The sequence below is a fragment of the Monodelphis domestica genome, chromosome 5 (genome assembly GCF_027887165.1).
Source record: "Monodelphis domestica isolate mMonDom1 chromosome 5, mMonDom1.pri, whole genome shotgun sequence".
NCBI classification, from domain to species: Eukaryota; Metazoa; Chordata; class Mammalia; order Didelphimorphia; family Didelphidae; genus Monodelphis; species Monodelphis domestica.
This window is the reverse complement of record NC_077231.1, coordinates 14829367-14852567: the sequence shown is the minus strand read 5'-3', so window position 1 is coordinate 14852567 and position 23201 is coordinate 14829367. Positions and strand designations below refer to the sequence as shown.

Genomic DNA, 23201 nt, shown 5'->3' with positions numbered 1-23201 from the left:
CCAACTCAGGCAAGAGTAGAATTCACTGCTGGTGCTGTTCAAATCCTGAATTGAACTCTTACTACTTGACCTTAGCCAAGTCATTGTACCTCTACCTGTCTCAGGCTCCTCATCTGTAAAATGGGGATAATAATAACTACCTCCCAGGGTTGTTGTGAGGATCCAATGAAATATTTGTATAAAAGTACTTAGCACAGTACCTGGCAAAGAGTGGGTAATAAACAATAAATAATAATGTTAAATATTTAAAAAGTTATTAAATAGTATTTAACAAATTAAAATTTTAATTAAAAAATTTTAAATAACAATATAATAAATGCTTGTTCACTTTCCCTCCAGCATGGTAGATAGGCTTCTCTGTGTTTTAGCTACCTTACTTTCAGTATGACAGCTAACAACATTCTATACCATATTTATATTAAATAATTAGTATTTATAAATACTCAATTGAGTTTTTCCTTATAAGGTTTTATGTTTAACATTTGAATAAAAGCTTGCTAAAATATTAAATATTCAAAACAGAAAAACTTACCCATGATTCATGGTACAAAACTGTTAATAAATACATGGCATAGTCATAATTCTGTCTCCGTAAAGGGCACCTTAAAAAGGACAAGAAAAACAGTGACTAAAGTCTCAGGAGGTTGAATTCTTTACAACTGTATATGTAGACTTTTTATTTCTCATCAATATTTTGAAATTCAGTCCTTTGCTTGGGATGCATAGCTGATATATGCTTGATTTGATGCCTTATTATAAATTATTTCCCTACCTGTTATTGTTATTTAATTTTGCTTCCTTCTTTAATGGAAATTTTGCTGAGTATTTGTTTTAGACTTAAAATATCTCCAAATTGAATTCCATAACATTCATTCTCTCAGTAATGTCTTAGTATGTCTCAGTAATGACTGCCTAAAGGAATGCATGTGTAAATTGTTGAGCTCACTAAAGTTTTGGCTATTAATAGTCTCAATATTGAAAAAAGTTGTTTTCACAAATTTAACTTTGAATAGTTAACTAGAATATATACTCTGATTTTTTTAGTATAGATACCTATCTAGTATTAGGTAATCTTTTCATCTGTTTGAGATATGTGTCCTGCTAAACTCTGTAAAAGAAAGTAATGCAGAGAAGGAAATAAAGTATCATTTGGTTTATTTAAAAATAGAAATGTCTTTTTTTTTAACCAGACCTGTGTGGTTTCACTGGTGTAGAGCAGTGGTGTTAAACTTAAATAGAAACGGGGACCACTAGACCATACGTAAGGATCTCTGCAGGCCGTGTATTGACTTAAAAAACCACTTATGTTTATCTATTTCTTTTTTTATTAATTAATTTATTTTGTTAAGTATTTTCCAATTACATTTTAATTTGGTTTGGGCCACACTCAAGAGTGTTGTGGGCTGAATGCGGTGTTTGACATTTTTGGTGTAGAAAAGTTCTGATGAGAACACTCCTTCTACCAATGCTCTGCAATTTACAATCTTAAGAAAGTTGCCTAAAGTACTGTGAGAGAAGTGATCTGCCCAAGGCCATGTAGCAAGTATATGGCAGAAACAAAATTTGAACTCGGGTCTTTCTGACTCTGAGGCCATCTTTCTATAAACCACACTACCTTTTGAAAGGCAAAAACCACATAACGAATTGCTTGAATTACATTATCACTCTATTTGAAGTTTATTTATAGCCTCCTACTAGAAATAATTGTCACAAAACATATAAATACAGATCATAATTTATGTCTGTCATCACAAATATTCTGAAATACACCTGTCCTTCTGAGGAATAATAATGACTTCTAGAACAACTTAATTTACAGGCCTCATGATGGATTTATAGATCAGACTAGCTAAATTTAAAGAGGTTTCAAGGGATTATCTCTGGCCATAACTCACACAGACTTTCTACTAAGGTATGCAAAAGCTGATATAGCTGCATCAGTTAAGGGAACCCCTCAACTCCTTTTTCCCCACATAAAGCCATAGATTTTTAAAGTAATGTTAAACAAAGTTAACAGCATTAAGCTAATACAATTTAATCTATAAGTTTAAAGGCCCCCCCCCATGTTAAATAAATTAAATAATACCGACACAAAATTTATTCTCCTTGAGAGTGGAAATAGAAGCAAAATGTGAGGAATCAATCCTTGACAATAATTAAGAATCTACAAATTGTTTACCATCTCCAGGAAAGGAGAGAGGGAGACAATTTGGATCATATAACTTCAGAAAACTTAGGTGAAAAATTATTACACTTAATTGGTAAAATATCTTTATATAAAAATAATTAAAGATGTAATGAAAAGCCACCAGATAACCATTATTCTTCTGGCAGTTCCCAATATGACAGTCTAAGATAATAAAGATACTTTAGTATCTTCTTCAAGCTGATTATGCTTTAATGTTCACAAATAAAGAAAATGAGTCAATGATGAATTCAAGTAAGTTAACATTAAACAAGGAGATATATGGCTATTTTATATCTGCTGCATAAGATTGATGTTTTTATTTAGTTTAGGTTGAGCAAAAGCTTTGTTTCTATGATTCCAAAATCAATATATTAAAAAATGAATCATTAGCAACTTCAGTCTACAAACTGAAAGTATCCAAATGTTTGGCAACTTAAAAGAGAAAACTTCCCGATGATAGAATTTTCTATTTTACAACCCAAATGTATGGCAGAGTGTAAACATAACTATCCTAGGATCACTTCTACTTTGACACTACTTCTCCCTACCAAAATAATATAAGTTCAATTTATTAAGACAAAGTAAACATTGTTACAAAGGACTTTCATTCTGGCCCTGAAACTTTAACTCAAAAAGATAAAAGAATCTATTACTGGGGTAAAATATTTAAATTATTGAACATTTTAAATTATATGATTTTTACACTGTTTTGTCCTTGCAAAAACAGTCTAAAAATTAAAATCACCAATAATTTAAAATCTACCAATAAATAAAATTACTGACTTTCATGTTCAAGAAATGAACAAGTTCCTGATGCTGAATGCATAATAAACAGGTAAACTTAAAATGAACAACAGTACTGGCTAAAGTTAAATTAGAGGCTAGTGTTAAGAGAAAATGACTATGTCTGATTTCTGGTGAGAGAGAGGTAGTCCTACAAATAGCTTGTAGAGTCAAGTTTTTGCCTTTACCTGTCAGTAGTGATGGTAAGCAAATCTGTATTCTTGCAGTACCGCTCTCCAACGAGTTTAATAAATTTCTTCTTTGCATGATCATCTAAATTCAGACTGGAAAGTCTAACCTTAAAAGTCCAAGAGGGAATATATTTAGAAAAATAAAATGTAGATATTTTTAACACCAACAACAATCAAGAAAAGAATAATAATACTAATTAGATGTTTAAGTCAACTAGGATGGAATCACTTCAAACTCTTGTTCTAAGGTAAAATCATCTGTTGGTCCTTTTATTCATGCAAAGAGGATAGGGATCAATATCATGTTAGGTTTCTCTGAATTTTCTGGTTAGTCTATCCACTGGGTACTTTCCCCCAAAGATTGTCAGGTTTTCTAGGAAAGCAAATATCTCCTTCAAGAAGTTAATTCTCATGGGTAGAATGTAGAACTAGGATGTAGAAATAAAATAGTTCATGGAAAAAACACAATTTTATAGTCATAGGGTCATAGAGAGGACAGAAAGGGAATCTGAATCATTTAGCCTCATCCTCTCATTTTAAGGTAAAGAAACTGAGGCTCAAAGAAATTAAGTTATTTGCTAAAGGCCACAAAGATAATAAGCATCAGAGGCAGGATTTGAACGCAAGTTTTCTGAATATAGACTCAATGCTCTTTTCTCTACAAGTAGGGATTGTTTCATTCTATCCCCAACACTCTCTGACACATAGGAGGAACTCTTGACTGATGAATTGACAAAAAACCAGAACCATATTATCATGTCTAGTTTAGAGGCATTCACTTATGGAGATAGCTTAAACCTTAAAGAAGGTTAGAAACAGAACCTAAGAGGTGGAAAAGTACAAAGACTCCGTATAACAATCTGAAAAAACAAGCTGAAAAAGAGAACCTGGAAACAGGAGACTAAATACAACTGGGTTCTCCTTACAAAGAACAAACTAGACTCCTATCTATCTAAAATGGCTTGGGTAATGTCTGGAAAAAAGGAGGAAAAAAATTAAATGTCTGACCTCTTCTACCCCTTTATGAACTGTCTTTCATTAATTTTTGTAGATTTTGTATTTAAAAAGAGAGGAGATATAATTTTTGGCTTAAACCTAAATAAGTTTTATTAGAAACACCTTTTAAAATAATAAATGGGGAATAACAAAAAAAAAAGGCAAAATGAAAAGTTTTTAAAGGCACTTAGTAATAATATTGACCATTAAAAATCTACTGGTCAAGAACAATGAATATGACTCAAGTATTTAAAAAGCATAAAACTTTTAAGAAATATTTAGTAACCACCATAACTTGGATATTTATCTAATATAAAGAAAATGTATATAGGTAGCTTCAATCCTTATTGTTGCAGTATTATTCAAGTCACTCCTTATTCATGTTCACAGGAACATTTTAATACTTCAGCAAAAGTGTATAAAGTTTATACCATACAAACATTTCAAATCAGCTTCATGGTGCACTTACGCCACCTGCTAGCACAAACAGGTATTGCAAAATCACTTTCACCTTAAACATACTAACACCAGCCCAAGGTGTCTCTTTTTTAACAAAACTATTTAAAAAACCGAAAGTTTTAAAAGTTCCTTTATGTCAGAGTATAAAAATTCATGTATTTGTATTATATCAAAGGTAAGAGAATATTTCAAACTCCTTTCTAGTTTGCTATGCAGATGTGTGTCTGTTTTCAAAAAAGCATTCAGTAAAATGTAGAAAAACAAAATAATAAAGTTCACAAAAGCTAAAATATCTTCAGTATTTCTTCTTGCTGATTCTGGGTTACTCCTATAAAACTAAGACAGTCAAGGGAATGAATAAGAAACAAGATATTTATTTCTCTCCTCTGTAGTAACAGTTCCAATGTTTCAAGGGCTATTCATAAAAAATAGCCACAAGTTTCTAATAACACTGTCCTAACCCAGAGACTGAATTATTTTTAAAAATATTTTGATAACTGTATTTCAATGTAATGGGGATACTTTGCAATCTTTAATATTTTATATGTTTAAAAACATTATTCTAAGAAGGTATCCATAGGCTTCATTAGACTATCAAAGGGACCCATGATACAAAAAAAAGTTAAGAACCTCTGTTCTACGCTCATCCTAACAATGATGAATAGGCCACCCCCCCTCCCCAAACTCTACCTTTAGTTTTCTCATCTCCATTCATCCCAATCCTACTTTTCCTATCTCTCACCGCCTCCACTTACCACTCTGGAATTCTCCTTTCATAAATAATAAAATCCCTTCATTTTTGTTCTCCAGGCTACTTCTAGCTTGTCATTGTCACATTTGGCTCTAGTTACCCTCTCCCAGCATTGGATTGCTTTCTCTCCTACTGCCTATACCCTGGTCCTGGAAGGAGTCAAAATTCTACTTATTCCCCACTGCTACTTCCACACACCCCCTTTGCTGCAATCTGTTAATCTGAGATTCAGATCATGACTCTGCCATGAAGCCACTGATCAATGAGTCCCTTTCATGAACAATCATATCTAGCCCTTCTGTTGCTTCCAGCTCATCCTATGGCTTGATCCTTTCCACTCTCAATCCAGGTTTTCTAGCTCCCTTCTATGTTTTGTCTCCAATTTATTAGAGTAAGGGATTATTTGTTTTCCTGTTTTCATAACCCCAACACTTAGCACAATGCTTAGTATAGAGTAAGTGTTTAATAAATGCTATTTATCTATCTATCCAACAATCCAGATCCTAATAGCAATTATCTATTTACCCCAAATCATTCTGCCTCTTCTTTTAAGAAATCCAGTATTCCAACTTGTATCTGTCCTTATACTATGCTTTTAGCAAATGCTCATATCTACGACTCATCAGTCAAACACAGGAATGGGGAAATCCTTTAGCTCACCAAACCCACAAGTGTTTCACTTCAATGATAAAAAAACAGAAAATCTCTTATCAGATCATAGCACTCCATCTAGCCTAGACCCTAACCGTCCCAAACCTGGTCTTCAACCTTACCTGGATCACTAATCCCTCTATCCTTCAGAACTCTTCCAGGTCACCAGTTCTGCTCTAACATCCCTTTTCTCTCTTTTCAATCTCAACCCCATAGTTAAACAATTCAACTTTACACTGCCCTTTATTCTTGAATCTCTCACCCTGTTCTTTTTTTTTTTTAATGCTTTGAGTTTTCTAAACATCAATCCTGAAATATTCTATCTGTTTCCTTTGTTCCTACTCTTATGTTGGTAAAAAGAGCTAAAGGAAACTAGCTAACCGTGCTATCTGGGTCCACTATGAATTTATGTTATCTAAACTCAACAGGGTCCTCACAACACAAAGACAATCCTTTCACTTGTGTAATGGTTTCTCTAACCCACTCCCCACAGAGACTGTTCTAAAATGTTTCTTCAACCCTCAAACTTCCCATTCTATACCCTTCCCATACTGTCTCAGCAGAGGTCTCACGTAGGACTTTACTGAGATAATCAAGACCTTTTGCCAGTTTTCCATCTCAAAACCTCTTGACATCATCCCCTTACTCTTTTGCTTTACTCATCTCTGATGAACTACTATTAAGACCAACTCCACTAGAAGTATTCTTGATCTCTTCTCTTCTCCAGTGAAACTTATTTTCTATAACACTAATCTCTCTCATTAACCTTCAAATTCTTCCTATCTGGACGAGCCAATATAATAAAAATGACCATCCTACCCAAACTTATTTATCTATTTAGTGCCATACCCATTGAACTACCAAAATACTTCTTCACTGATTTAGAAAAAACCATAACAAAATTCATTTGGAACAACAAAAGATCAAGGATATCCAGGGAAATAATGAAAAAAAAAACACATATGATGGGGGCCTTGCAGTCCCTGACCTTAAACTATATTACAAAGCAGCAGTCATCAAAACAATTTGGTACTGGCTAAGAAACAGAAAGGAAGATCAGTGGAATTAGACTGGGGGAAAGCGACCTCAGCAAGACAGTATACGATAAACCCAAAGATCCCAGCTTTTGGGACAAAAATCCCCTATTCAATAAAAACTGCTGGGAAAATTGGAAGACAGTGTGGGAGAGACTAGAAATAGATCAACACCTCACACCCTACACCAAGATAAATTCAAAATGGGTGAGTGACTTAAACATAAAGAAGAAAACCATAAGTAAATTGGGTAAACACAGAATAGTATACATGTCAGACCTTTGGGAGGGGAAAGACTTTAAGACCAAGCAAGACATAGAAAGAATCACAAAATGTAAAATAAACAATTTTGACTACATCAAATTAAAAAGCTTTTGCACAAACAAAACCAATGTAACTAAAATCAGAAGGGAAACAACAAACTGGGAAAAAATCTTCATAGAAACCTCTGACAAAGGTTTAATTACTCAAATTTATAAAGAGCTAAATCAACTGTACAAAAAATCAAGCCATTCTCCAATTGATAAATGGGCAAGGGACATGGATAGGCAGTTCTCAGATAAAGAAATCAAAACTATTAATAAGCACATGAAGAAGTGTTCTAAATCTCTTATAATCAGAGAGATGCAAATCAAAACAACTCTGAGGTATCACCTCACACCTAGCAGATTGGCTAACATAACAGCAAAGGAAAGTAATGAATGCTGGAGGGGATGTGGCAAAGCAGGGACATTAATTCATTGCTGGTGGAGCTGTGAACTGATCCAACCATTCTGAATGGCAATTTGGAACTATGCCCAAAGGGCGACAAAAGAATATCTACCCTTTGATCCAGCCATAGCACTGCTGGGTCTGTACCCCAAAGAGATAATGGACAAAACGACTTGTACAAAAATATTCATAGCTGCGCTCTTTCTGGTGGCCCAAAACTGGAAAATGAGGGGATGCCCATCAATTGGGGAATGGCTGAGCAAATTGTGGTATATGTTGGTGATGGAATACTATTGTGCTAAAAGGAATAATAAAGTGGAGGAGTTCCATGGAGACTGGAACAACCTCCAGGAAGTGATGCAGAGCGAGAGGAGCAGAACCAGGAGAACATTGTACACAGAGACTAATACACTGTGGTATAATCGAATGTAATGGACTTCTCCATTAGTGGCGGTGTAATGTTCCTGAACAATTTGCAGGGATCTAGAAGAAAAAAACACCATTCATAAGCAGAGGATAAACTGTGGGAGTAGAAACACCGAGGAAAAGCAACTGCCTGAATACAGCGGTTGAGGGGACATGACAGAGGAGAGACTCTAAAAATGAACACTCTAATGCAAATATTATCAACATAGCAATGGGTTCAAATCAAGAAAACATGTAATGCCCAGTGGATTTACGCGTCGGCTATGGGGGGTGGGGGGAGGAAAAGAAAATGATCTATGTCTTTAATGGATAATGCTTGGAAATGATCAAATAAAATATTAAAAAAAAATTCTTCCTATCTCCTGGGTTCTCCTTTTCTGCTTACCAAAAAAAATGCCCAAGGTGACCAAACCTAGAACAAACTCTCATTCTACCTTATCATTCCCTCAAATTCCCTGCCTCGCCTCCTTTTCACAAACACTTAGAAAAAGTTTTCCACACATCTTCTCACACTCACTTCTCGGTTCTTTGTGATCTGAATACCATCATCACCATCATCTTTGGCTGAACCTATTCTCATCGAAGTTACCAGAGACTTCTTATTTTTTTCAAAAGAGGAATTATTCTTTGTGAAAATAAGTTCTGAAGGATTTGGCTAGATCACATTGGGAAAATAAAGCTTTGGTTTTACTAGCTTTTACTGAAGAAAAACTTACTAAAGAAATTCATACTAAAGTCCAAGTATTAGCTCAATATCCAATATTTAATTATATGATCTTCACTGAAAGGATTTCTGTATTCAGCTGCAATATTGAAGAGTGCTTCATTTCTTTATCATTTCTTATCTGCAGGCTTCTGGTGTAATCCCATGTAACAAGTCCATCTTCATTGTAATGGGCCAGAATCCCCTATAGCCTCTTTGTTGCTGGCTTTGCCTCTTGCACCAAGGTTCTTCTACTACCTCTTTCTCTATCTCCAACTTGAAAATCTTCATAACCAAAGGATGAATCTTCATACCCACCTTAATCGTTATGGTAATCATGGAAAAATAATCATAATAATCCTTATATACATAAAATCTGAAGGATATCCCTTGCACTGACCTCTCATTGAAGGGGGCATTTGAGGTAGACTCTTAATTATACATTTGATTTTTTGCTTCTTGCCTCTGGGCTTTGCCTCTTTCCCTTTTTTTACCTGATTTAGCAAAAAAAAAAAAGTTTTCTGAATTTTCTCTCTTCTAAGTTTTTGCCATTTTATTGCCTCTATAGCACCATCTTACCCATTTAAATGAATGAATGCATAACCCTTAGTTGCTTCACTCATTCCAGTCTCCCAAACTGATGAAATGTTTTGACTTTCCCCATCTTCTAGGCAAGGATGCATAACAAGAACACATTCACTTTTCAGGATCTGGATTGGTTCATCCAACTATGCCCCTATCTGGGCCTCATTTACCAACCAATGTCTCTAAGCACAAATTCTGTAATGTTCATTGGTTCTTTTTTCTTGTCATCCAATTGGTGGCATAAATTGACATCTCTAAAGTCCTCTGTTATTTGCTAAAACCTTTAAGAATCCACTCATATTTACTCTTAGGAATAGACTCAACAAAAAGTCTATTATTTGTAAGAGATGCAAATGCTGATGTTTTATGGAGCAAATTTCACAAATATTATATACTTTAGCGGGTTCCTGATCTGCTTTGCACATAAAGCTACAAAAGCATATACTCTATTTAGACCATATATATCACTGAGTATAGATTCCAATTAGGCCCAGCTGCTTCCAATAATGTAACAAGTTCATCTTCAAACAGATTTCTTTCCCACAAATAGTAAGGTGTTAACAAAAGGCACACATTGAATTGCAAGGGAATCCCCCATACTTCCTCTGTCCAGTGATTCTAATAATTGTATAGCTTATTCTTTCCAAGACTGCCTTAATTTAACTTGATTGTCCTTGGCTGGAATTGATCATTTTGGTTTACAAATGTTCTCTTTGCACACATATACATGGATACATATATCTCTGACTCCACATAAAAAGGTATTTTTGTTCTGAATATCATTGAAAGACATGAGTCTTTAAAGTCTTAAGTGCTGCCAATGAATTCTCTTCACTAAATTCTTTTAAAACTTCAATCTTTTTCATCTAGATCACTGTGCGCAACTAAACCTGCAATGTAAATTTCAAGGTTTTTTATAGCAACTTCCTATGGCAAACCAACATTATGTAATGTTTGAAAATGCTCAGAATGCTGAAGAACTACAGGCTCTCCAGTATTATTCTCATTAATACATTCAACAGCCATATTTCCAGACACCGCCCTATTGGGAATGCCACTAACACATTCAGTCTTGAAAGAATCAGGTTCTGGGAATTTTATGCATGCTGCTTCCTATGTCCAGCACAAGTAGACCTCTTGACAATGACCTCTTGAATGCCAAATCTTATGGCCTTTTCCCAATCCTTATCCCTCTCAAACTCTCTACAGTATTGGACACTGGGGACCACCTTTTCTCTTGCATACTTTCTTATCTCTTGAGTTTTCATGATATTGTATTCTCTTGATTATTCTACCTGTCAGAGATTGCTCCTTTTCAATTTCCTTTGATCAGCCATATTATGATCCCTACCTTTGAGTATTTTCCCAGGTCCTTGTCTCAATCCTCTTCAATTCTCTCTCCAATTAGCTCTCTCCTCATTAGCTCTGAGGAGTTTAATTTTCATCTCTATGCAAACAATTCTCAAACTTCTAGTCTCTCCTAGACTCTACAATTGCCTCTTCACCTCCCTATCAAATATTTCAAAATTGTTGTAGCAGAGACATTTTAAACTCGGCATGTCCAAAATGGAACTCATTTCCCACAAACATTTTTCTTACAGTCTTTATTAATTATACTTCATTAATATTATTATTGATATCTTGAAATTTTGCTTTTAAGACCAGGTCTTCCCATCCTGCCCAGGTTGCAGCAGACACTCATGGGTGGATCCCCATGCTGACTGGCACAGAGTATTCTGACCTGCTCTGTTTGCAGCATGGGCTGGTTTGCCCTTCCTTAAACAGTCATGTGGTATTGCCACTCCTAGAGCTCACTGTAGGTGGACACTTAGTGCAGACATTTGATTCAGACTTTAGTCCCGCTACAGCTCAGAACTAAGTAATCTTCCTCCCCAGTTGCAGGGACTGTCATGTATCAGGAACAGTCATGTGACCTCATGCCCAAGGATACCTTTTGTTTTTACATCACCCAGAAAATCTCTCTCCCTATCCAAGAAAATCATCCCTTTTTAAAAAAGAACAAATTTTTTTTTCAGCAAAACAAATCAATACGTCAACCCTGACCAGCATTATACACAGGGTCTGGAAAACAATCTAGAATTATATTAAGCAATTTATTAAACTGAATATACCTTTTGCCTGAGGAATAGCTTTATCAGGAACAAACCCACATGGAAGTCAAAGACAGAAATAAAGTCTTATATATACAAAAATATTTGTAGCAACACTTTTTGTGGTAGCAAAGAACTGGAAACAAAGTGGATGGCCACTGGTTGGAGAATGGCTTGAATATATTGCAGCATATGAATGAAATGGTCATTTACTGTGCCAAAAGAAATGTCAAAATATGAAAAATTCATAGAAACTTGGGAAAACTTGTATAAACTAAAGAAGAGAGAAGTCAAAACAGTAAAAAATTTACTCAATGACCACAATAATGTAAAGTAAAACAACACTAGGAAGAAATTTGATAGTTTTCATTGTTTTTGTTCTTTCCATTTACATTGTAATATAATATCCAATCAATCACCAAAATTTTTCTATTCTGCCTCCACAATACATCTGACATTTGTCCCTTCCTTTCTATTCACATGGCCACTATCCTGGTTCAGGCTGTCATCCCCTCCTGCTTGCATTATTGCAAGAGCCTCCTATCTGGTTCTCCCCTCCTCAAGTATCTGTTCTTTCCAATCTTTCTCACTATACCTAAAAAATTATTTTTCTAAAGCATAGGCCTGGCTATGCCACTCCCATATTCAATTAATAATAATGATAATAATAATATACAACCTGGGATCAGATATATATAATATATATAAGCCTCTGGGATCAGACATAACTTTCTCTGGTTAGTTTTTTAAAGCCCTTTACAACCTGGCCTCAACATACCTTTCACAACTTTACTGAATATTATTCTCCTTCCACACTCTACTGTCTAGCCAACTGGTTTTCTCTGTGTTCCTTACATAAAGCATACATCTCCTATACTAAGTTGTCCTCCATGACTACTCTCTCCTCATCCCTGACTCTTAGAATCTCTCGTTTTCTTCAGAACTCAACTCTACATGAAGTCTTTCCTGATCCCTTTAGCTACTACTTCTTCTACTCCAAAATTACTGAGTAATTTTTTGTATACATTTTGCATCTCATAAAATATGTACGTGTCATCTCCATCCCCAATCCATTCCCCCTCACTCTCAAATTCAAGGCCCTTAGGTAGAAGGGCTTTCATTTTTGTCTTTGTGTGCTTATGACAATGCTCAGAACACAGTGGGTGTTTAATAAATGCTTGATTACTGATGGACTACTTACTTCACTGCTTTGTGCATGTGAGTCTTTCCATGGTTCTCTGAATTCTTCACATTCATCATTTCTTATACATTAGTAATTCTCCTGTACTTTCATAAATCACAAATAATTTGTTTAGCTATTCCTTCCTTAATTACCTTGTTCCTAGTCCCTTGTTACCATAAGTACTGTTATGAATATTTTGGTATATATGGAACCCTTCTTTGGAGATCTTTGACATCCTTGAGTATATGTGCCTAGCAATAAGACCTCTGAGAATGGGTAATTTGGATAATTTTAAAGCTACTTTTCTTATTTTAAAAAATTCTTCCAAATTGCTGTCCAGAACAATTCATCTAGACTTAAGGAAAGTATCTGAACATGCTATTCATGTGGAAAAGATGGAATGATATAGACCAGACAATAACATAGTGAGGTAGACTTTAAAAGAGTTTGATGGCCAAAAAAGTGGTCATTAGTGGGTAAATGTCAACTAGGAGAAAACTCCCTACTGAGATAGCCCAGATATGGAGGTGGCTCTTACTCTTGAACATTTTTATCTATGATTTGTATAAAGACTAATGGAACATATCAAAGTTGCAGACTACACAATACAGTGTACAACAGAATCAGGATTCAAACAATCTCAACAGTTAGAATGTTGGGTTGAATATAACAAGAGAAAAAGAACATAGAAAAAGAAGCAATGGGAAGAAGTTATATAAGGTATATAGGTCTGATATCAGGAAAACTTTCCTAACAATCAGAGCAAGTAAAAAGTGAAAGAAGCTGCATCCCTTTGCTAGAGATTTCTGAGCCTTAAAGGCTCAATGACTACTTGTCAGGAAGGACACAGACAGAGTTCTTGTCAAGTACAAGATGAACTAGATTTCCACTGAGGTACCTCAGTCAGGTAGGAATTAAACATAATTCTATGAGGAGAAGAATAAAGAAGGTAGGCAAAGATCAAGAGAAACAAGAAAAACAGCTTCAGTAAGATTTTAGTCTCTTTTAGTCACTTAAAAAAAAGCAAAAGGACCAAAGCTGAATACTGAAGGACTGAGAAGCAATGAAGTATAGTGGATGGCGTTGAATTAGGAAACCTGGGTTCAAATCCTGCCTCAAATACTTGATAGCTATGTGACCCTGGGCAAGTCACTTAATCTGAGCCTCAATTTACTCATCTGTAAAAAGAGGGGGCTGATTTCTATGATTTCTATGGTCCCTATCAACTCTGAATCTCTGATTTTGGAAATCTCTTAACTGTGGGAAAAGCAAAAGGGAGTGAACAAAAGATAAAAAGGTTGGCCAGTAGCAGTTATAGCTCAGCTGAAACTGGATATAAGCCATCTGTACCCATTTTCTAGCAATGTTCAGCATTTCAAGACAGACACATGGGAAAGTGAATGGCAGGAATAACCTGGAGTTACAGCTTCAAATAAAAGGCACCTGGACCATCAAGGGTCCAAGGAATGCTGAGGCTTTAAAAAAATATCTCTTTCAAAGAGGGTAGCATTGAAATGACTGGATCTGAAACAACTGATGTTAGAAATAGCTGTTGTGTTTTTGAAGTTTTGAAGTATTTCACAGGGCATAGCAGAAGGGGCTGGGTCTGTCCCTGGGATAGTGAGCATATACTATTTTTTTTTTAAATAAACCCTTACCTTCTGTCCTGAAGTCAATACTGTGTATTGGCTCCAAGGCAGATGAGTGGTAAGGGTTAGGCAATGGGGGTCAAGTGACTTGCCCAAGGTCACACAGCTAGGAAGTGGCTGAGGCCAGATTTGAACCCAGGACCTCCCATCTCTAGGCCTAGTTCTCAATCCACTAAGCTACCCAGCTGCCCCCCCCCCCCAAACATATACTATTTAAACAAAGAACCTGCAAGGATGGAAGGTAACTGGGACGCTAAAAGCTAGTAAAGGAAGAGTGTAAAGGAATTCTGTTAGTGAAGGAGGCTGAAGGTTAAAAGAATTCTAATTTCCCAACTGGAATGTGATTGTAGCAGAATGTTGGCATGGGGACCACTGAACTTGATTTCCCTTTTGTGAAGTCATGTATCTGGGTGGGCAAGGGTCCACAAAATACACATCATATCATATTCTAAATAGCACTTTGATAAATACACTTTACTTTCTTGTTTAGCAAATGAGTTTCTTGGTTCCTTCTGAATACTTCCCAGTGTGATTTTTAGATTCTCTCCATCTTGCTTGGACTAGCACCAGGAATGTGCACACCCACATTACATGGGCATGTGCTAGCAAATGACAAATCAGAAACAGCGGACAGACCCCTGGGCTGTCCTAAGTCAAGCTAAGCTATCATTGGCACAGATGAGATGCAGGAAACTGGTGTAAAACTGTCTATATAAGGCATGTCACTTCCTCTCTCTCCCTCTTTCCCCAGAGAGGCGACGCTGGCTGGCAGCGTGCTAAGCATTCAGACATCTTGGCATGGTGGCAGCTATTTGTCTGGGTTTGGCGGTGAGTTTGCCCTTGAGCTGATTCAGGCTCGGGCATCTTGGCTGAGCCCTTTTGGAGTTCAGGCAGATTCCTTCCTCCTTCACACTCCAAAACCTTATTTTCTAGATCCCCTAAACTTCCCTCCCGATACAAGTCAGGGAGGAGAAAGCCTTCCCCCTTTCCTTCCCCCTTCTTCTTTAATTTCTTTCCACTATATCAATTAAATCACCATAAATTTCCAGCTGACTTGGGTATTTTATTATTTGGGATTTTCCCTGGCCCAATTAAATTTAGATTTTAAGTCACAACACTAAAATTATCTTTACAGTTTTGGCTGACCACATCAGTTGTGATAAAATACCCTCAATCTTCTTAACTTCCCTAAGTCTTTTCTCTACTGTGACTAAGTTCAGCTTTTAAGAGCTTATTTTGATCAGCTGTAGAGATAAGTAAATTTGGAATTTTTTCCCTCTCTCCTTAAATTAGATAGAAAATAGCTGTTTTTTCCTTTCTTTCTTTTTTTTAATCCAAAGCAGCAGGACTGGGAAAGCTGCTTAGCTACAAATCCCCTTTCCCTCAGGGAACAACTGCCAAGATTATTCTTAATCAGGAGTGAAGGGGCTCTAAACAGAGTTTTTGGCCTTGCCCTGCTCCCCACATTTTTTGTGAAGCCCTCTAGGAAAATAATAAATATATATATACACGTGTGTGTGTGTGTGTGTGTGTGTGTGTGTGTGTGTGTGTGTGTGTGTAAATATAAATGAATACTACATTCTTCGACATTTATATGGCGGTTGAAGAATTAGAGGCACTGAGGAATTCAGCATATCTCCAGTTTTTTATATTATTAGGTAATGTCATTTTTGTATTTCTCAGTACTGTGCTTAGAGATGCTAACATAAAAAAAAATTATTTGAAGCTGAAATTCAGAAAAACACACAAAATTGTGAAGCTAAAATACAAGAAATTATGCAAGAATCAGAAACAAAAATACAGAAAATTATGCAAAAATTTGAAGATAAAACACAGGAAAATATTAAAAAATTTGAGGCTGAAATGTAGAAGAACATATAAGTCCAATTGGATGATCTAAAATGTTTCTTACAGGATCAACTGGCAAACACTCACCCCACTAGAACATGACAGACCTGTTTCTGAACCTCTAAATGTGGAAATTTCCTTCCCTGAAATAGATCTCTAGAGGGAAGGAAAACATCTTCCCTCTAGCTCAGTTAACAGACTTTTTCTCTCATGGTCTGCAAATTTTGGCTGAACTTAATCCCCAAGACCCTTCCCCTACAATCCCAGTTTCTCATGTTCCTCCTCCTACACAAAACCAAATTCTACCCCAAAGGAGATCTCATCCTAAAGAAACTTGTCTTAGTAAAACTGACCCATAGGTACCAAATTCAATTAGAGGTCTGTTTCCTCTAAGAGAAGTACCTGAAATAGGACGGAACGGGGATGTGGTGACTTTAAGGCACAATATACTATTTACTCCCCAAGAAATAAGTGAATTTACATGAAATATCCCCACATATAAACAAGATCTCTTTCTAGTAACAAAAAAGATGAGAAATATTTTTTCAGTATAATCCATCTTACAAGGACTTGCTAATGTCAACAAAACCCAGGGGCGCAATGCAGCACATTGGCCATCTCAGGATCCCAAATGGGACTCTAACGACTCTGAGGATCTTTTACAACTATACCATTGTAGAGAGGCCATCCTAACAGCAATGAGAGAGTGTGCAGACAGTACAGATAAGTGAACAGAATTTGAAAAGATTAAGCAAAATGAGGAAGAGACACCCTCCAGGTTCATGGACAGAATAATCGAGTTTAGGGGTAGATACCTGGATTTTGACCTATCTAAAGAAAATTGAATAAGACAAGTTAGAAGGCTCTTTGTCAATAACTCTTGCAAAGTGATTAGATTTTAGAACACATTGCCCAAGATGGACAGAGATGAACCTTGAAGAACTGCAGAAAACAGCTCTATATGTTTCAAAGGGAAACAAAGGAGGGAAAAAATAATGATACCATAAAGGAAATAAAGGAAGAATTAAGATGTTAAAAAGATAAGATGGCTAAAACGGAAAGTGGGCATGATAATCAACCAATGACACTTGACATTCTCCAAGAATCTAATTATTAATCCATTACCTGTCAATTCTGTGAGAAGAAGGACCACAAAATGATAGAGTGTAGAACTTTACTCAAGCTTATCAGAAGGAATACGCAGTTTAATAACAACTACAGAAGTGATAATTATAGAAATAACTATAATAATAATAATGGAAACCACAACGTTAGGAATGATAACTATAGGAATAGATATTGGGAGCTTCCGGGGAAGCATGGCAACCAGCTAAACATGGCTTAATCACTCTCCCCAACACACACCGACATACACCAATAAGGATCACCCCAAAAGACCTTAAGAATCTATATCAGAGGAGCGGAGGAGCTGTAGAGCAAGGACCAGCAGTGAAGATGCATGGGATCGAAGCTTTACCAGACTATAAGAGGGGGAAAGGGCTTCCACCCAAAAGCAAACGCGAGCTGATCCAGCCTGACCCACCCCCACCTATAGGGCCAGAGCCAGGGCCAGCACACGCCGAGACAAACAAGCAAGGGGAGCCTCTGAAGCAAGGAGAGGGCACTTCTGCACCCTTGTGAGTTGACTAGGACAGCAGGGGGACCCCCCTCTGAAGGCAGCTAGGTAGAAAAACTCAAGACGTTAGAGAGAGCAGACTTCAGGTGCCCAGAGCCAGTGCGCCCGCCAGAGTCAGGGAGTGAGACAGGAATCCCTCTGGAATGAACAGGGAGCATTTTTAGGGTCCTTGGGAATTAACCAGATCTGCTGGGGACCCAACCCCAAAAGTAACTAAACCGGAAAACCAGGCGGGCAAGAAGAGAGCAGACACTGAGCGCCCCCTGGAGGAAGGCACCGAGAAAAGCTGCAAAGGACTGAGGAAACCTGAGACCCTGATCATTAACTCCATACACACAAAAAAATCCCTGATCAGCAGACTCTGATTTCTGACAAAAGAGGGAACTGAAAACGTCCAGAAAAAAATGGCTAACTATGCACAGGAGCCTCAAAATCCCAGCAAAAAAAAAAAAACAAAAACCTGTCACCCTCGAAACTTTCTATGGAGGAAAAACCCAAGCTACAGAGGAAATACTGGATGAAAGTCAAAAAAGGCAAAACCGAAAAAAAAATGAAAATTGTCCAAAATCCCTGGAAGAGTCTCAAATGGAGCTAATCATCAGAAAGATGGAAGCCCTCTGGAAAGAGAAATGGGAAATGGTTCAAAAAGAAACCCAACAAATTATATTAGAGAACCAAAAAATTACAGCTGAATGCCAAAAGATCAAAGCAGAAAATCAAGCCGTAAGAATCAGAATTGAGCAACTGAAAACCAATGATCTTGCAAAACACTAAGAATTAATAAAGCAAAGTCAAAAAATTAAGGAATTAGAAGAAAACATGAAATATCTCACAGACAAGGTGACAGACATGGAAAACAGAGGAAGGAAGGACAATCTGAGAATCATTGGTACCAGAAAAGCCAGAAATCTTGATATCATATGACAAGATATCATCCAAGAAAACTGCCCAGAGATTCTAGAACAAGGGGGCAATAAAGTCATTGAAAGAGTTCACAGAACACCCTCTACACTAAACCCCCAAAAGACAACTCCCAGGAATGTAATTGCCAAATTCCAAAGCTTTCAAGCAACAGAAAAAATCCTACAAGAAGTCAGAAAAAGACAATTTAGATATAAAGGAATGCCAACCAGGGTCACACAAGACCTTGCAATTTCCACACTGAACAACCATAAGGCATAGAACATGATATTCAGAAAAGCAAGAGAGCTGGATCTTCAACCAAAAATCAGCTATCCATCAAAACTGACTATATACTTCCAGGGCAAAGTATGGACATTCAACAAAATAGAAGATTTGCAAGTATTTATAAAGAAAAGACCAGAGCTCTGTGGAAAGTTTGACATCCAAACACAAAGAGCAAGAGAAACATGAAAAGGTAAATATGAAGGAAACGGAAAAGGAGAAAAATGTTATCTTTTTCTTTTATTCAAACTCTCTTCTATAGAGACTACATTTATATCAAATTATATATATTAATATGTGGGGAAAATGTAATGTGTAACTCTCAAAAATTGTATGCATCATTAGAGTAGTTAGAAGAATCATGCATACGGAAAGATTGGGGCATCAAGACGATATGGAGAAAGGGGGGGAAGAAAGAAAAAGGGAGTGGGGCATTGTTGACGGTACTGAGATATACTTCAAGAAATAGAAAAAACTAAATAGAATAATCTGAGTCACACAAAGATACACATGGGAAGGGGAAGGGAAGAATTCTATAAGAAGGAGAGGAAGAGAATGCAAATTGGAATTACTTAAACCTTAATCTCAGTGAAATCAACTCTGAGAAGGAAGAACATGCAGATCCATTGGGTTCCTGAATTCTATCTTAACCAACAGGGTAAGAGAGAAGGGGAAATTAAGGAGGGGGAGGGAATAGAAAAAGGGAGGGAAGGAGATGGGGGAGGGGAAGGGAACAAAAAGGGAAGGGCTAGAAAGGGAAGCATACCAAGGGAGGGGACTAGGGGGACTGATTTAAAGTAAATCACTAGTTTAAAAGGTCAGATTTAGGGGAGGATATCAAAATGCCAGGGAATCCACAAGTGACAATCATAACTTTGAACGTGAATGGGATGAACTCACCTATAAAATGTAGACGAATAGCAGAATGGATTAGAATCCAAAACCCTACCATATGTTGTCTCCAAGAAACACACATGAGGTGGATAGAACTCACAAGGTCAAAATTAAAGGATGGAGTAAGACCTTTTGGGCCTCAACTGATAGAAAGAAGGCAGGAGTTGCAATCATGATATCTGTCAAAGCCAAAGCACAAATAGACCTGGTTAAAAGGGATAGGGAAGGTAAATATATTCTCTTAAAAGGGAATATAGACAATGAGGAAATATCACTAATCAACATGTATGAACCAAATTATATAGCACCGAAATTTCTAATAGAGAAACTAGGAGAATTGAAGGAGGAAATAGACAGTAAAACCATATTAGTGGGAGACCTAAATCAACCACTATCAAATTTAGATAAATCAAATAAAAAATAAATGAGAAAGAGGTAAAAGATTTGAATGAAATCTTAGAAAAATTAGAGTTAATAGACATATGGAGAAAAATAAATAGGGACAAAAAGGAATACACCTTCTTCTCAGCACCACATGGCACATTCACAAAGATTGACCATACACTCGGTCACAGAAACATGGCATACAAATGCAGAAAAGCAGAAATAATAAATGCAACCTTTTCAGATGATAAGGCAATAAAAATAATGATCAGTAAGGGTACATGGAGAGCCAAATCAAAAATTGGAAATTAGTTAGAGAACAAATCATAGAAACAATTAATAATTTCATTGAGGAAAATGACAATGGTGAGACATCCTTTCAAACCTTATGGGATGCAGCCAAAGCAGTACTCAGAGAAAATTCATATTCCTGAGTGCATATATTAACAATTTAGGGAGGGCAGAGATCAATGAATTGGAAATGCAAATTAAAAAACTTGAACTAGAGATCCTAAAAACTAAGGGAGAAATTGATAAAATCAAAAGTGATAGAACTATTGAACTAATAAATAAGACTAGAAGCTGGTACTTTGAAAAAACAAACAAAATACACAAAGTGCTAGTCAATCTAATTAAAAGAAGAAAGGCAAATTAACAGCAAAGATGAAAAGGGGGACCTCACCTCCAAAGAAGAGGAAATTAAGACAATCATTAAAAACTACTTTGCCCAATTATATGGCAATAAATATACCACTCTAGGTGATATGGATGAATATTTATAAAAATATAAATTACCTAGACAAACAGAAGAAATAGAATTCTTAAATAATCCCATATCAGAAAAAGAAATCCAACAGGCCATCAAAGAACTCCCTAAGAAAAATCCCCCAGGGCCTGATGGATTCACAAGTGAATTCTATCAAACATTCAAAGAACAGCTAATCCCAATGCTATACAAACTCTTTGACATAATAAGCAAAGAGGGAGTTTTACCAAATTCCTTTTATGACACAAACATGGTACTGATTCCAAAGCCAGGCAGGGCAAAAACGGAGAAAGAAAACTATAGACCAATCTCCCTAATGAATATAGATGCAAAAATCTTATATAGGATACTAGCTTTTTGCTAGACTCCAGCAAGTGATCAGGAGGGTCATTCACTATGATCAAGTAGGATTTATACCAGGAATCCAGGGCTGGTTCAATATTAGGAAAACCATCCACATAACTGACCATATCAACAAGCAAACCAACAAAAAATCATATGATTACCTCAATAGATGCAGAAAAAGCCTTTGACAAAATACTACACCCATTCCTATTAAAAACACTAGAAAGCATAGGAATAGAAGGGTTGTTCCTAAAAATAATAAACAGTATATATCTAAAACCATCAGCTAACAGCATCTGCAATGGGGATAATCTAGATGCATTCCCAATAAGATCAGGAGTGAAACAAGGATGCCCATTATCACCTCTATTATTTCACATTATACTAGAAACACTAGCAGTAGCAATTAGAGAAGAAAAAGAAATTGAAGGCATTAAAATAGGCAAGGAGGAGACCAAGTTATCTCTCGTTGTGGATGATATGATGGTCTACTTAATGAATCCTAGAGAATCAACCAAAAAGCTAGTCGAAATAATCAACAGCTTTAGCAAAGTTGCAGGTTACAAAATAACCCACATAAGTCATCAGCATTTCTATATATTTCCAACACAGCTTAGCAGCAAGAATTAGAAAGAGAAATACCATTCAAAATCACCTTAGACAAACTAAAATACTTAGGAATCTATCTCCTGAGACAAACAGGAACTATATGAACACAACTACAAAACACTCTCTACACAACTAAAACTAGACTTGAGCAATTGGAAAAACATTAACTGCTCATGGGTAGGATAAGCCAATATAATAAAAATGACCATCCTACCCAAACTTATTGATCTATTTAGTGCTATACCCATTGAACTTCCAAAATTTTTTTTACTGAATTAGAAAAAAACTGTAAGAAAGTTCATTTGGAAGAACAAAGGATCAAGGATATCCAGGGAAATATTGAAAATACTACAAAGGAAGGTGGCCTTGCAGTCCCAGGTCTCAAACTCTATTATAAAGCAGTGGTCATCAAAACAATTTGGTACTGGCTAAGAGACAGAAAGGAGAATCAGTAGAACAGACTTGGACTTAAGTGACCTCAGCAAGACAGTATATGACAAACCCAAAGACTCCTGCTTCTGGGACAAAACCCCACTATTTGCCAAAAACTGCTGGGAAAACTGGAAGACAGTGTGGGAGAGATTAGGTTTGGATCAACACCTCACACCCTACTCCAAGATAAACTCAGAATGACTTGAGCATAAAGAAGGAAACTATAAGTAAATTAGGTGATCACAGAATAATATAAATGTCAGACCTGTGGGAAGGGAAAGACTTTAAGACCAAGCAAGACATAGAAAGAGTCACAAAATGTAAAAATAAACAATTTTGATTACATCAAATTAAAAAGGTTTTGTACAAACAAAACCAATGCAACCAAATTGAGAAGGGAAGCAACAAATTGGGAAACAATTTTCACAACAAAAACCTCTGACAAAGGTCTAATTACTCAAATTTATAAAGAGCTAAACCAGTTGTATAAAAAATCAAGCCATTCTTCAACTGATAAATGGGCAACGGACGTGAACAGACAGTTCTCAGCCAAAGAAATCAAAACTATTAATAAGCACATGAAAAAGTGCTCTAAATCTCTGATAATCAGAGAGATGCAAATCAAAACAACTCTGAGGTATCACCTCACACCTAGCAGACTGGCTAACATGACAACAAAGG

At 36.3% G+C, this 23201-nt stretch overlaps 1 protein-coding gene across 1 annotated transcript in view; it reads right to left on the bottom strand.

Annotated features, from left to right (window-relative positions):
- The window catches only part of MRPS35 (mitochondrial ribosomal protein S35), a 50326-nt gene that overhangs the window by 8114 nt on the left and 19011 nt on the right, over positions 1–23201 (bottom strand). Inside the window, exons 6-7 of the mRNA XM_007502860.3 lie at positions 3160–3269; positions 533–602 (exon numbers count right to left, since the gene is read on the bottom strand). Of these exons, the coding sequence (XP_007502922.2) occupies positions 533–602; positions 3160–3269 (180 nt within the window). The remainder of the gene's footprint in view (positions 1–532; positions 603–3159; positions 3270–23201) is intronic.